Source organism: Homalodisca vitripennis, chromosome 1 (genome assembly GCF_021130785.1).
Source record: "Homalodisca vitripennis isolate AUS2020 chromosome 1, UT_GWSS_2.1, whole genome shotgun sequence".
NCBI lineage: Eukaryota > Metazoa > Arthropoda > Insecta > Hemiptera > Cicadellidae > Homalodisca > Homalodisca vitripennis.
In genome coordinates, this window is record NC_060207.1 from 114,539,902 (window position 1) to 114,556,325 (window position 16,424).

General features: G+C 33.7%; 1 protein-coding gene across 6 annotated transcripts in view; it reads right to left on the bottom strand.

The window, feature by feature from the left end:
- LOC124369695 (E3 ubiquitin-protein ligase MYCBP2) overlaps positions 1-16,424 on the bottom strand; it is a 663,749-nt gene that overhangs the window by 600,802 nt on the left and 46,523 nt on the right. For 5 of the 6 annotated variants that reach the window (XM_046827783.1, XM_046827763.1, XM_046827758.1 and 2 more), the window contains exons 27-36: positions 15,902-16,038; positions 14,316-14,540; positions 10,922-11,176; positions 9,718-9,924; positions 9,477-9,614; positions 8,546-8,724; positions 4,341-4,581; positions 2,766-2,968; positions 1,298-1,536; positions 107-319 (exon numbers count right to left, since the gene is read on the bottom strand). In XM_046827783.1, the coding sequence (XP_046683739.1) occupies positions 107-319; positions 1,298-1,536; positions 2,766-2,968; positions 4,341-4,581; positions 8,546-8,724; positions 9,477-9,614; positions 9,718-9,924; positions 10,922-11,176; positions 14,316-14,540; positions 15,902-16,038 (2,037 nt within the window). The remainder of the gene's footprint in view (positions 1-106; positions 320-1,297; positions 1,537-2,765; positions 2,969-4,340; positions 4,582-8,545; positions 8,725-9,476; positions 9,615-9,717; positions 9,925-10,921; positions 11,177-14,315; positions 14,541-15,901; positions 16,039-16,424) is intronic. The other variant, XM_046827769.1, reaches the window with a different exon arrangement.

The following is a 16,424-nucleotide window of genomic DNA, read 5'->3' on the forward strand; positions in this document are numbered from 1 at the left end:
GGAGATTAGCAGCACCAGGTCCCGTCTCATGAGGGAGGCTGCAGACATCGCACTCAGGAAGGCCAGCTCTGTCTCTAAATGTCTGAAATATTACAACTATACTCACCAGAGGAGACTGGCAGCACTAGGTCCCTTCTCATGAGGGAGGCCGCACACATCCCGCCCAAGAAGGACAGCTCTGTCTCTAGGTGTCTCAGGCCATCACTGCTGACCTGGTTTCCTTCGTAGCCTACAACGAGACACTTGAAGCCATAGAACGAGGCCTTTTCATCCTTCATGTAGTCCGATGCAGTCTCCAGTGAGAATATCACTTCATTACCTGCACAATCAGATATACACAATGATAAATCGATAAAGTTGAGCCAATAACTTCTTAGCCCACATACATTTACAATAATAGTTTTGTTTGCCAAAAACACAAAATTAATATCAGTTCATCAATTTTATACTCAATGCCAGTAAAACGTTAGTTCAAAACAATACAAGTTTTGATGTTTCTGGAGTTATTTATAAATTCACACTAAGTTACTAAGGAAATATGAAGCAAGAGCCAAGAGTTAAAGTAGTAGTTTATGTCGTCCTGCTACAACAATTTTCTTAATGGTTCTCTAGTCTCAAATCTATATGACTATTTCGGTTTAAACACGTATAAGTGAATCTAGTTCTCAGAATTATAAACAATGAAATTCCCCTCCCCCACATGTTGTAGTAAAATAAACTTTTCGTTGAACTAAACCTACAGTAACAACCACAATTTTATGTAACAAAGTAATTTGTGTTTCTAATTTTGTTATTGAAGTTTATTTGATAGCTATTATTTAATCACTTTGTCCACAATGACATCGCCAAATATTGTTACTGAAAATTAAAAAAAATTTCACTACAGTAGATGGCTTTTTTATAAATTTACCTCTAATATACAAATATAAATACCACTAACTTTAGTTTTAAAAATCTATTATTATTTTAACTTATAATGCATTTTTTTACTGAAGGTATTCAAACAAGATTATTGAATAAACAAAAGTTATTGTTAGTGTAATTCTACTGTATTTTTTTTAAAGGAATCTACCGACTTTATTATAACGTTGTTAACATTTTTTAACACCAAAAAGTAATAACACAAGGGCTAAATACTGAATTAAAAGCAGACACATGCAATAATAATGGATGAGAATCTACCACTGAATTGTTGAAAAATAATTATTATATTTCACAGCGTAACAATTTATCACTTCTATTTTCAATACTACTTAAACAATTGACTTTTTCTACGATCCATAATGCACCCATCTACCTGGAAGAACGACTGCAGACTGCGGCCATTGTGAGGGAATATTGCTGAATCTATGTAGCACCGGGTAATATGGCACAGAGTCCTCGGCGGGGACTGTGGGGGCTATGGTGCTAGCAGCGGTTGCTGATGCAGTGTTAGTCGCTGGGATGTATAGTTGCAGAGAATCTTCAGCTTGAGCTGTGCCACATTCTGGTGAGAACTCCACACACACCCACTTGACACACTCGGGAAATACCACCCTGTACACACAAAATACACTTACTGTACATACCATCACATTTTTCGCTTCTCACAACAATTGCTAATAGTTATATATAAAAAGTTTCATAATTAATGTTGTCTTAGTACAAATTGCTAATACTACAGAGAGATTCATAATGGTTGACTATGTACAAATTTGTACAGAGAGGATCATAAAACAGGATAGTGATTTTGATTGTAAACATTTTTAACGAGTTTAAGAAATGTTAAATAATTGTATAAAACAGATTTATTTGGAACTTGTAATTTAGCCAAGAAGGCTTTCTGTGACTACAATTTCAGTTATGCCTTAGCTATATGCATATAAACACTCAAATTGTGGATTGATGAACTGATTTTTGTGCCAAGGATTTCTTCATAAGAAATACAATGGATACCTGATTCAAAAGACTGTTATTTCTTTATTCATTATTCACTAATTGATTGTTGAATAGTTTTTTTTTTTTTTTGCTGTTCATTTGAGATGTATTTGAGCATTTTCCATGGAAATACCCAGTGTTGGGTAGGGAAGGACAGCTGATCCTCCTCTAGAAGCAAAAAATAATTAAATTTATAACAAGTGATGATATAAAACAAAATTTGGTTGAGGGAAAAATTGAGAAGTATACAGAGCCTCCTAGCAACTGATAAAAGAATCTATGTCCTCTAGCAGAGTCCAAAGGCAATGAGGGATGGGGATAACTTGTAGAGGGGGTTAATGACTTATGCACATTGGTCAAGTGATACCACAGTTATGGTGTATAAGAATAGCTCCACTACTATTTGGTAAAATAGTGAAGACTTGCAGTAAAATATCTGATTTTTTATAAGTAAAATAAATTTATTTTGGTGTGAATTTTGTTATAAAAAGTTAATATTGCTGTTGAGAAAAATCTAAACAAATTTACTATGGGGGGGGGGGGGTGTTCAGAAAACCTGCCATATAACACGACAAGGTGTGTGTGGGGGGTACAAGTTCTTGCATAGTTCCACTATAATGAATAAAATGAAAACGTACAAATATGTATATGTGGAAGATGTTACATTGAAGTCTGTGTTGACTATACTCAACAGGTTTCTGTTAAGGGTGGGTACTAAGAATCTCCCTATTTTTTATTAGTTGGGTTTTCACCAAATTTGGTAAAATTCTAACTGCTTGTTATTTAGGTAGATTAAATGACTAAGGTTAAATGATTCTAAAACTGAGAATCAACCCCTCTTCACTCACCTGTAATTGGAGATAGTGGCAGGCTTGTAAGGGTGGTCACTCTCCACCCAGACATAGTGGTGACTGGTGGTGGTGTGATTGTTGTCTGGACAGGAGATGCTCTCTACGGAACAAACAGACTGTCCCATCCCACAGCTCAGGAGGTTCAGAGCAGACACATGAGGCAGTAACTCTTGTATTAGGCTGAGTACTTGTACTCCACTCTGCAACCAAGTCACAACTGTCAGTCTTAAAATGAAACATATCTTAGAGTCTTTTATGCAGCCAATAAGTGACAATGCATAGTTTTCAGATTATGTTACAGAAATAAATCTTTGAGCTTTTAGACATTTTGTCTTGCTTGAGCTCTACTGAAAATTATATGTACATTAACCTTGGGTCAAAGCAATGTTGGCTCTTTCAAATCTGCCTATGTGCTATTGTATCATCAAAACCCAATTACAAACAAACTTACAGATAGGGTGATTATAACAATGTGTTTCCTTTTATGTTTCTAGACACATGTAAAATGCAGGGCTTTGGAGAGAACTAGATTTAGTTAATTTGTATTTATACTTTATTCTGATGCTTTATTTAGTTTAATTAGTTATCCCATCAAACAATGTCAACATCATAAACTGTGTTGCATTTTACAGCTTTGTGAACTAACAGTCGTTATTTACAACTTGGGAAACATTATTTGTTCATTACTTTTGTTAGCCTACCAGATCTACCAAGGTTTAGACTGGAATAAAATAGTAAGTAAGCAACTCTGGAGTATCCACATTGAAAAGTTAATTCTTTAAAGCCCAACTTTAAGGTGGTTAAAACAATTAAAATTAAGCCTAACATATACTTGTACTACTATGTTTTGAAAACTCTAAGGTTTAAATAATTACTTTTCACTTTATTTTAGCTTATTTACAAATGAGTTGTTTTAAAGTTGAGCAACTCTTAAACGGAACACTTAAAATTATTGAGGTTTCATTGCAACTAACAGCATTTTTTAAGAAAGAACTCACAGAACTAAAGAAAAAAATATAAATTGTATGCACTCCATTTAATTCAATTTCCAGCAATGTGTTTTATACACATGCCAGCAATCATATCAACATTAATTATTGTGTCAACCGTCAACTCCATGCACACTATCCTTAAAACATGTACTTAATAAAACTAACACTAATCATTATTAAACTTTTATTCTGTTGATTCTACGAAATAATAACAAGTTATTAAGGTAATTATTATTCAGTTTTTAAGAATTATACACAATTTACAGGGTGAATTCTAATTAATCAGGCCTGATATTTTATAAAACTGTTACGCGACTCTGTTATACTGTACTTACCACTGTACTAAATCAACAAAATATTTAATAATATAACATTTCCAATAAGAGGGTGAGTTCTTAGTTTTAGAGAATTTGACATAATTCAGTGTATTGGTGTTGTGTGAAATTGTAAAGTTTTGTGAAATAATTTAAAATATCATTTACACTGAATTTAACTTAATTTGTAACGTTTATTAATTTCTATATCACATCAGAGGAACGTGAGAAAAATGAAAATATTCTGTTACTAAACATTAACTCACCCTGGGGTCAGAGGTGGCTAGGGGACTTATGTGAGCCAACATGAGAGGCAGCAGGGTGGTGACCAGGCAGGCAGACCCGAGCACATCAGAAGCTGTCACCTCTTCTGCCCGCTCTCTGGCTAGTGCTAATAGTTCGGCGGACCGGCTCACGATAGCCCCCGCCAGTGTCAGTGTGGACCGACGTGCCTGAGCCTCAACCATTGCCTTACTGCTGGCCTGGCCCTCTGAGTCTTGGGGGTTACTGCAAAAGAGATAACATTCAAATCATTCAAATCTCAACTAGAACAACCCACAATAACATTTTGAATATTTTATTAATTGTCATGTAGACTATACAGGGTGTCCCAGAACTCTCTACTAATCTTTTCAGGTATTGCTCCTGGACCAGAGACAAATTAAAATATCATACTGAAACTTTCTTAAACTCAATGATTACCCGAACGGCTTGTTGTCATTTGTTGAAAGTTGCCGTGTATCTTTATAACCTAAAGGCCTAATTACAAAAAAATTATAATTTTTCAATACTATTTTCAAAATGCTCACTTTTTAAAATCTTTAAACGTTAATACCTTAAAAACAACATATTCTAAAAAAGGTACTTTTATGATTTTATTTTACTACCAACAATACAAATTTTAAGAAAATTTGTTGAGAAATAAGTGAGATAATTTGATTTAAAAAAGTCATTTTCTAAACAATATTAACTTTAATTATGTTACAGAATTGCTTATGAGCTACAACAATCACTTGTTTGAATTACAGCTGCTCTAATCAGCTTATTATAACAATATATTGTTGAACTGTTATCATAATATACTTACCTATTGTTGGATTTAGGGATCCTTTAAAAACTTATAGCATAATTAAAATTATGCATAACTACTAAAATATTTATTTACATAGGATTAATAAATGTACATAAGTTTTGATATTAAAACAAAGTGACAAATAATGATAATGACATAACTTGGATCATATGTACAGGAATTTACACATATAGAGCTCAGGCTATGTCAGGAAAGTACACTGGACTCTGAGGATTGATCGAAAAGGTAACTCCAGAAGCTAGATGGACACACTGCATAATTAATAGAGAAGCTTTAGCAGTGTTTTTTTTTTACCCCGGATCTTAATGAAATTTAACGTGTGGTCATTAAAACAGTCAATATCATTAAAGAGCAGTCTCGAGCTTTTAAGGTTCTCTGTGAAGATATGGGGTTAGAACATACAACTTTACTGTTTCATACTGAAGCTCACTGGTTATCGAGAGGAAAGGCTTTGACCAGAATATTTGAACTTAGACATGAAGTCCCTGCATTTTTCTTGACAAAACCACCAAAACTCAACGTTATTCACTGACTCAGATGTTTTGCTGCGATTAGCATACATGGCAGACAAATTCGAGAAAATAAATGTACTAAACAAGTTTAAAAAAAAAACATGCAAACCTTCTGCAATGGACTGAAAAGGTGAACAGCTTTATAAAGAAGCCAAGTTTGTATGAGGGCGGTCTAGAAAGTGACAATATTGAGCTATTTGCTAATATTAAAATTATGATTGAAGAAATGGATCTCAAAACTATTCAAACAAATCCAAATAAATGCTTTCTTAAATACTTAGAAATTCTTAAATCTAGTTAAAAAAATATGTTGATGAGGACTTGGATGGTTTGGCATGGATTCAAAACCCGTTCAAACCTTGGTGAGTGCTCCCTCAAAATGAGAAAAAGAAAATCTCATTGACCTCCAGGGTGATTCTGAGCTTGACAGTGTGTTTATTTAATCTTCTCTCTAATCCTTCTGGATTGGTGTACAAAAGGAACAACGTTGAGTGAAATGGCATTCAATATACTCATTCCACTCGCCACCACCTATTCTTGTGGAACTGGGTTTTCTGTTCTAGCTGCCATAAAGAGTAAATATCGTTCAAGACTGGATTTGACCAAGGAATTCAGAGTAGCATTATCAGAACTGACACACCATTTGGACAAACTATTCGCATTATTATTATTATTATTACTTTGAGTTATAAATAACAATTATGTATTGTAGTAGCTGAAATAAATAAATAATAAATTGTAATCGTTTGTATATAATTTGTTATTTGATTACGATTAAACCTATTGCCCCATTAGGCTCTAATGTAGTATGCATAAAATGTGAAAAACTAAGCAAATAGAAGTTGCACCTTTAAAATTTTAAAAGTGACTCACTTATATGATATGCTTACATGTAGGGGGGCCCGGCTACCAGATGGATTATGCAGGGGGGCTTGAAGTATAAAGTTTGAGAACCGCTGTATTACAGCACAATTTATATTAGAAAATATGTGTTACAAAACTTTTTAAGTGTGTACTAATTTAATGAATGCTTGTTATTCTTGTTTACAGGATACACAAGTTGTTGAAGTCTATGAAGACATCAATAATAATCCACAAAAGTTGTACAATTATTCAGAAAGACAGTTTTCCACCATCAGAGCAGTGACCGAGTTTACAAAGCAAACTACTATCAAAATTACTTTAATAGGGTTTTGGTAACTCTGCATGAGTGGGCAGGGAAAATCTGTACAGTTTGTGAAAATCCATTCTTTGAGCTTTCACTTGTGCCTCTTCCATTATGCATTTTCTGTCAAGACTGATTTGTTTGTCCAACATGTCTGTATTGGATCACCTGCTCTACTAGTCTGGTTAACATCCTAGTGACTTTGTATGTCAAAGCTCAACATCTCTGTATTGAACCACCTGCTCCACTAGTCTGATTGACATCCCTGTGACTGTTTTGTTTGACCAAACTCAACATCTCTGTATTGAATCACTTGTTCTACTAGTAAAGGTGACATCCCTGTGACTATTTTGTTTATGCAAGCTCAACATCTCTGTATTGAATCACTTGTTCTACTAGTAAAGGTGACATCCCTGTGACTATTTTGTTTATGCAAGCTCAACATCTCTGTGTTGAACCACCTGCTCCACTAGTCTGATTGACATCCCTGTGACTGTTTTGTTTGTCCAAACTCAACATCTCTGTATTGAATCACTTGTTCTACTAGTCTTGTTAACATCCCTGTGACTATTTTGTATGTCTAAGATCAACATCTCTGTATTGAATCACTTGTTCTACTAGTAAAGGTGACATCCCTGTGACTATTTTATTTATGCAAACTCAACATCTCTGTATTGAACCACCAACTTCACTAGTCTGGTTAAAATCCTTGTGACTATTTTGTATGTCAAAACTCAACATCTCTGTATTGAACCACCAGCTCCACTAGTCTTGTTAACATCCCTGTGACTATTTTGTATGTCTAAGTTCAATATATCTGTATTGAATCACTTGTTCTACTAGTAAAGGTGACATCCCTGTGACTATTTTATTTATGCAAACTCAACATCTCTATATTGAACCACCTGCTCCACTAATCTGGGTGACCTCCCTGTGACTGTTTTGTTTGTCCAAGTTTAACATCTCTGTATTGGACTATCTGCTCCACTAGTCTGGTTGACTTCCCTGTTACTGTTTTGTTTTAAAGAGAAACATTTCTTTAGTAAAGTTAAGGTAACTCTGAAAAGAAGAAGAGCCTGTTGAAAGATTAATAGAAAAATTGGGAGCAAGTTATAAACATCAATACTAATAATGACTCCTTGTACTGTAGTGTATAGTGGAAAATTAAAGACAGTGTGTAAAAATAGAGAAGTATATTTTAGGTATGAATATTTTAATGACCATGTATAATATCGTTCTTTAATAAAAATATAACTTTTTGAACTGATCATTTAAGTCAATTCTACCTGTATATAGCCACTGTACAACGTGAGAAAATTTAAATAAATAAATATTTCATTGCACTAAGTGTTTGGTGGGACCTTCACAAGCAGTAAGAATTTATAAAATAAACTTTCAATATTTTTAAATTGAGTAAAATTCAATAACAACTTCAGAGGAAAGCATTTCATTCCATTAAAGAATATTTTGGTACATGAATGGCTGTAACATAATAGAGTGGCTGTAATTTGCTATAGAATAATAATTTAGATTTTTACATTAGAGACAACTTTATAAGACCATGATCAACAAGTCAAGATAAATGATATGATGCTTTAACACAAATAAAATAAAATAATTAATTAATCAGACCTGTTTGTCGTAACTACAACTCTTATTTCAATGTATAAAACTGTACTACAGACTAGATGAGGCTTGTACCTGAAGTAGAGGATGTAAGGTATCTGGCCCCTGGTGGGTGTAGTCCCATTGAAGTTAAGTGAGCAGGTGGAGAAAGTAAAAGTGACGCCATCTGGACCCTTAACAGAGCTCACCCCTCCATCACCGTTACTAGTGCGGCCACCGTGATTCCTTAGCCTGATAGCATACTTTACATTCTCCTGAGGCACATAACAGAACCAGTATTATTGAAGTGAATAAAAAACAACTCTGACCATCTATCTGGTATAAATACATATATCATTCCTGTGTGTGTGTGTGTGTGTGTGTGTGTGTGTGTGTGTTGTTTGTGTTTATACACACAAAATATACATATAAAACTATTCAGTATTATACACAAAATTATGAACAAAAAAAATAACATACTTTCATAGAATATTGTAAAATCAACTTAAGAAAAATGTTTTAGATTCTTGATCTACAATAATACAAAGGATAGAAAATATAGATCAAATATGACATTACAGTTCAAACTCACTACTTCTTCTTCACTATACAATAGAATGTACATACTCACAATTTCTTTGTAACATCGCAAGTAAAAGTTAGTATCATTTTTAAAGTAAAAAATGCAATTCTGGCTTACAAACTAGATTTTTAACATTTTTTCAAGTAAGTGATTTTATCGGCATCAAACAGATTTGAGTGCTCCTGTTCTCTGCAAAATCGGCTTCTGCAAAAGTCTCGGACTTTGAGGACACATATTTAAGTAAGGGAGGTGGAAAGGTCCTTTTAGGACTAGGCGCGGGGACAAACCTTCCTTATCCCTTAGGAAAAAAGTGATTTTATGCAAAACAATGAACTAAAAATAGTAACATAATGCATATTTAATAAAATAATTTGTTTAGGACATTGATAAAGAGGACGAAAACAAGAAAAGGACAAATTTAGTGACAAACTCAACTGAACTAACCTTGATGTAGACAGGATAGTCAAACATTAGCTCCACAATATCATCAGCTTGACAATCGTCTGGGCCGAATGAGCCTCTAGTGAGTTGCAGACTGTTCCATCGTTGACCGTGTGATGCATCGTTGTTTGTGTTACTTACCTACATAAAACATTAACAGTTAAATAAATCAATATTAGATAATGCTATGGATCAAAATACAAAAAATAATAAAACTAACCACCATTCCAATTCAGAAACTCACATCATCCAACAGCTCCAATTCATAGTCGTATGTTCCTGCTCCACCGTAGACGCCCACTCCTGCCACAACTACTCCACCACGGTCCACCGTGAAGCAGATGGCGTCTGGTGATCCATTGCCAGTGTTCCAAGTCCGAGTTTGGTTGGTACGCATGAAGCGGGAGGGAGTGGCATGCATCACCCGCCCACAGGCACCCTCCAAGTCCTCCTGTATACCATTTTATTAAACTCAATCCCAGCTCCAAATTATTAATTTAAAATATTTGCAAAACTGGAAGTTTTAATTGCTGATTTTAGTGTCAGAGGTAGTTTGGGAAAAAAACATTGGGAGGCATTTTCCCACAGATGTTACCTACCAATATCAGAGCATTTTTATAGCTAATATTAATGTTTTACTAAATAATTTGTTGATTTATAATATTTTTCATTGTTTTAAAAATTCATCTACTGCATTAGATGTTAAAATTCTGTAGTTTCTACAAATTAATATAATCAATAATAAAATAGATAATAGTTTTCTAAAAAATATGAACTCACATAAACATATTTTTGACATTTTAAAGTCTTGAGTCTTTAATGATGATCTAAAAATATTTTACCTTATGTTTTACACATCCAATTAAAGCTTGTTGTGCTTTCACCGTAAATATAAAATTTAATACAACAATCTTTACAAAAATGTGTATAGCAGTTTAAGGAAGCACTGCATATCACACATTTTATTTCTATGATCTTCATGATAAGTGGTGCCACCTTAAAGCAACTAGTAAATGCCAATGTGAGACTAGAACTTGGGACAAATAAACAATATTGAGATATACTCATTTAATATTTACTAAACATGTTTATACAAAGAGTTAAAATTATAAGTACCACAAAATATAACGATAAGAACCCATTAGAGTGCTAGATAACAACATATGATCACCACCACCCCCGCATCAAAAAAAATCTTACAACTTTATATCTATAACTTTACAATACATTTTATGCTATACATATTCTAAATAGGTACTATATAGTTGTAATAGTACGAGTAAAACAACATAACTTCATTAACAGCATATTTACTTTTTTAGTTCTAACAAATGTAATTATTACCTCCCAAAAACAATGTTAACACTAGGACAACTGGGCAAGAAAAATCATAATGAAAACCTTTATCACATATGTGGTATTCTATTCTACGTAATTAGAATACTTACATCGATACCCCTAGCCTGGGCAGCGAGTTCTGCCACGACCTTGGCCAGTAGGTGACAACTGTTGGTAACCAACTGCGAGGAGTGGGTGACCTTCTCCAGCCGCAGGGCTTGCTTTATAGACAGAGTCACTATGTCCAGCAAATGGTCCAGGACATCCTTGAACTGCCACACTGATGCGACTTCCACCTGGAGTCGTAATAGCTCATCAGACGGTTCATTCAGATTTCTCTGTTTTGTAGTTTCGATGAAATTAACCTTGCCGATTCAAACAACAATTAGTAACAATTAGGGTCGGGGAAATTATTGTTTGCAGTAAATCTAAGTGAACCAACGAGATTACTAAAAAACTCAAGCCTCAACGAGACTCTGACTGATTCTGTACCTTTCTAGAATAATTCTTGGTGCACTCAAAATTTGTCAGTTGCTTTTTGACCAGTTTCTACCTTTTTCAAACACTGGTGAATCACAGGTGGGACTCTAGCAACTAACTCAAGCAACTCTGGTAAGGAGATGGAGAAACTGGAGGGGTTGGTAGTCTCCTGCCAACTATCAGATAATCAGGAATTCTCCAGTTTTGAGGAAGGTAACTGGGCAGCTGACACTCCTAGTGAAGGTGAGATTCTCCTTCAAACATTGTATTCTTTCAAATATGTTTCTGGCAACCTCCAAAGATATTAAAATCAGAAACTGGTTTATAAAAATGGCTTACCTATTTCCAGTTAGATTATGTCAAACGTACATCAGACAGTCCTTTTTCATGTTCCTTTCTTCTGGTTTTTGGGGACAGCATGATAAGTAATAATTCTGAATTTGCACACAAGCCCCTCTGGGGACGAAAGAATAATAATACAAAATACACTGTAAAATAAGACAGGATTGTCCCAAGGTGTGCTTACACAAATTTTACGAATGATTGTAAAGTTGTGATTATATCAAACCGATTATATTAATAATTTAATTTCTGGGATTACGAAAACACACTAGACAATTGAAAATAAAAATTCAGGGCAAGAAATGTAGCAGCTTTGGTGGGCCGCAAACAAAATGACGTCATTGGATCCCGCCTCTTTCCTGGAGGTAATTTTGATTGCAGCTATCCAAATTAGTATTGTGCATCCACAAAAATATAATCCCAAGACACATTTACAGTTACATACACAAATATTATTCTGCTTGACAATGCTAAAAAAAACTATGAGAATAAATTATGAGACTGAATATGAAGCTAAAATTCTAATTTAACAGCCACCTTATATCAAACAAACATGAAACCGCTGACGTCCTCATTTGATCAAATGGGATATTAGTTTTACATCCCAAAACATCAAACTAACAGATATTTTATGTTTATACGTTAGTAACACTGTTTGACAGTAGTCATGGGCCACAAATACTCAAGTACTGTTGTAAGGGTGCTTTGCTTATGCTAGGTAGTCGGCAAAAAGCGCCACAACTAGTATTACTTCTTTCAACAGACAGTACGGCCACTGATGAATTAAAATCCGAAAAAAGGAAAATGAAGTCTTTATAACCAGTAGATTTAAAATAATCCGCCACTACAACGCCTTCATGGGTGGAGTAGATTCGGCAGACCAAATACTCTATTGTTAAATTTGGATGAAAGGCATACTATGCGCTATTGGAAAAAAGCAGCGTTCCACATTTTTTTTCCAGAATGATGTAAACCACTACATCCTTTATAAAATGAATACAGACAAGCCCATTTCAAGACTAGCTTTCAAAATTTCGATTAGAAGCAATCACTGAGGAATGGCTCGGGGACCCCACTCCGGTACAAAATACAGGTTTTGGTAATAACGTCTTTACCATTTACCGCGAAATAAACAGCGAAATAGCTCAGTATGCAGTGCTCAGAGGTAAAAGGAGAAAAACTCGCCTGCAAACATTGAAATAAAGGCGTTCATCCCCTGTGCTTGACAAAGCACAGGTGCTAAGAAGAGGAGAGCATCATAAATACAAGTTTTGTACATAATTGTGTAAATAATTTTGATTTTTAGTTTTATTTATACTCTGGTAAGATACATATTACATTGTTACAACGTGTACACATACAAGTATATGTCTAAACATCTTCAAGAAAAATTTGAACTGTCCATACATATTTTCAATAAGAACAGATAAGAATATGTTATAAATCAAATTTTCCATTTTTTAGAAAATAATTTCTTGCTGTATTATTTACTATTCAATTTCCTTAAAAATTGTCACAGGTCTCAATTAATTATTACATTTACTTCAATACAAAAATAAATTTCATCATAAAAAACTTTTTTTATTTTAGATTTTAGTATTTTTTTTAAATAAAAAAAGAAATGAAGCTTAGATTGAATGTGTTAATCTTATAGTATAGTTAAAGAGAAAAAAAAACAAAGTAAAAAATATTGTAATATCTTTAAAAATAACGTTTTTAGAATGATTTATGTAAAGTACAACAAAACGGTGATTTAAGCCGCGGCGATTTACGCTAGTCAGCCGCGCTATGTGCCCGGCTGAAATGACACATTTATTTTTATAGGAAATTTATTTCCTTAAAATATATTGCATTACAAAAATTTGCTTGAGTCATAAATGAATACAAATATGAATTTATAACTTATATACATAAGGTAAACAGTTCACACCATTATATTATTTGGGCTTGATTACAAAATTGCCTGAATTTCTTATTTTTAAATGCCTTTAATTCCACATGGAGTGATCACAAATATATCTTTTTTACTTTTCCTATCTGCAGGAAAGTTTTTACAAATTGAAAAAAATCACCATCCAAAAGTAATTAAACTAACATTATTATCTAACACAAAAACATAAAATTAACTATAACTGATCAGGAACACAAAATTATGTAACATTTTACTATAAAACTATTGATACCAAAATGAAAATTAATTTTTCATAGGAAAATACATGCAATTTACTAAAGATAAGTGGTTATGTAATATTGTTAAGCTGTCACAAGATTTTGCTATAATGTGAAAATGTGTAATCTGGTTATAATTTCCTTAATAATGATTTAAATAAATGTAGAAATGCTTTTGCTTTAAAATGTTGAATCCTTTTTCTATTCATAACCAATCAACTATATTGTTTCTGTAGTTAAAATTGTAATAGCTGCAATTTAAAATTGGGAACAAATATTTTTACAAACATACAAGTTTCCATAGCATCAAATTTACAAAGTATGATGATAATTTGTTCAGGAAGCACAATTGCATTAGTAGTAATATACAATGACAGCTACTGTCTAAATTAACTGAATGTACAACAAATGTACTGTAATTTTAAATGTAAAGTTGGTGTAACCCAAAAATAAAGAGCCAATCCAGATCTTTCACATGCTGTATTTTAAGGAGGCAATAGAAACATTTCCTACCTGACTTCTATAACTCATCTGTTCCACCAGTATGGGATAGTGATGGGTGTCCATTCCTGGCATCATGGGTAGTCCTGAATTGTCAGAGGGAGAAAGCTGCTTGCGCAGTAGGTTATGGCCATCCCCATCAGGGGATGTGGAGATGGGAAAGGTGGAGCGGAGACGCACTGTGGGGCTACACAGAGCTGCTACCACTGCACTGACTAGCCGGTCTAAGTCACCCTTCTGAAAAACACAGTGAATCAAACTTTGTTTAAATACGTCATTCATCAGATCATCAGACACTCAATCTAATTATTGAGGTTATTGGGTTAACTGGTGCAGAGAACATTAATGCTTGGTAATGTCCTTCAGGAGGTCTCAAAACAACCTACCCTATTATTTCATTGAGGGTTTGGAGCTTGGAGTTTTTGACACATGCATTGGATCCTGGTGAATAATACAAAACATATGCAATAATGCCAATTTTGTTCAAGGAGTAATTGTTCAAACTTCAAAAGAACCAGCTTTATCTTCTTTCGCCTTAAACACATTGTATGTCTCCCTGGTTAGACTTATTTTTTAGTATTGCAACATTGTTTGGTGTCCTTATCAAATTGGTCATGTCACTACAATTAAAATGGTCGAGAAAGATTTTCTCCACCTAGCAGTAATTAGGAGTGGCATGAGATACTTTGAGATAAACAATGATGAGGTTTAAGAGACAGCAGCAACATCTCCCTCTCTCATCCAGAGAAAACTATCAATACACTTACAGTTCGTTTATATGGTTGTGAACTACCTGGTTGACCGCCCGGAGATCATTGAGAGGTTGAACTTTCAAATAAGATACAAGGACTATAAGTTACAAAAGAATCTTTTTCAAAGTAGCACTACTTCACTTTGAATTTATATCACATCCCAATATATTGTCTGTTGCGTCTTAGAAATGCAGCACAGCTAGAATTCTTCGATGTTAACTTACCCATATTCAGAAGGAAAATAACAATTTAAAAAACATTTTCTACGACTTAAACTTAACTGCGATTGCAGTATTTAGTAATTTACTTAATAAGATATAATGGTATATCCAAAGTAATATTCCAAAGTGATGTTAATACACTTTGTATTTGACAAATATTAATATTCTTACCAGATGCAGTTATGCAAATCAAATAAATTGTTTATAATTACAAGCGCTATCCAGCCTCATAAAATAAAAGGAGAGATTTTATGAATAACATAACACATAACTTAAAATTTGCTTAAATTACAAATGGAAGATGCAATGTGCCAATCTCTATGTTGAGATAATATTTTTAATAATCCTATCATTACATATTTCTCTTCCATTATTAATAGCAAAATAACATATTGTAAAAATCCACTGATATGATGATTAAATTTTTTTTTATTATAACAAAAAAGTTCTATAGAGACAGTATGATATGACTCAATGTGATGGATGGGGCTGAACACAAGCTGATAAGACACGCTGGTAACAAAGCTCTAACATTGATTTCAAATTCCATTATTGACAAAATGTTTTATATAGAAGTACTAACATTCACCATTTCAAACTAACCATTATAAGTGTTACCACCTACCTTGTCCATTGAGGCTAGCAGGTCACATAAAGCTGTCCACTTGAGGAAGGCTGTTGGGTAGAAAGCGTGGAAACATGCCACAAACGTCTGATGGCACTCTTCTAGCACCTCTAGGGACATCTTGCTGTATTGGCTTCCTGTCAGACAACCGGCTACTTATAATACATCACGGATTACCTCATCTGCATTAAGTTACTTTGAAAAATACATAAAATTAATAATTGGCAAAATAAGACATGAATTTTACCCTTTAGAAACTAGACAATTTTGCCATTCTCAACTCTACCAGATACTTCTAAAAAACTAGGTTGTGATGTATGAATCCTCGCAGTCTTCCTTTTTGTTTTTACAATTATAAATGTCCAACAAATTTTGATATACATACTTTTAACTTAAAAAACTTGCCCATTTTCAATCATTGCATGTAAGTTAATATGTAAAAGACTGAATGGAATTTTGATAAAAGTTTAGAACCTATTTGTATGTACTCGTTTTTTATTTATCCCAGTTCTCCTTCTCACAA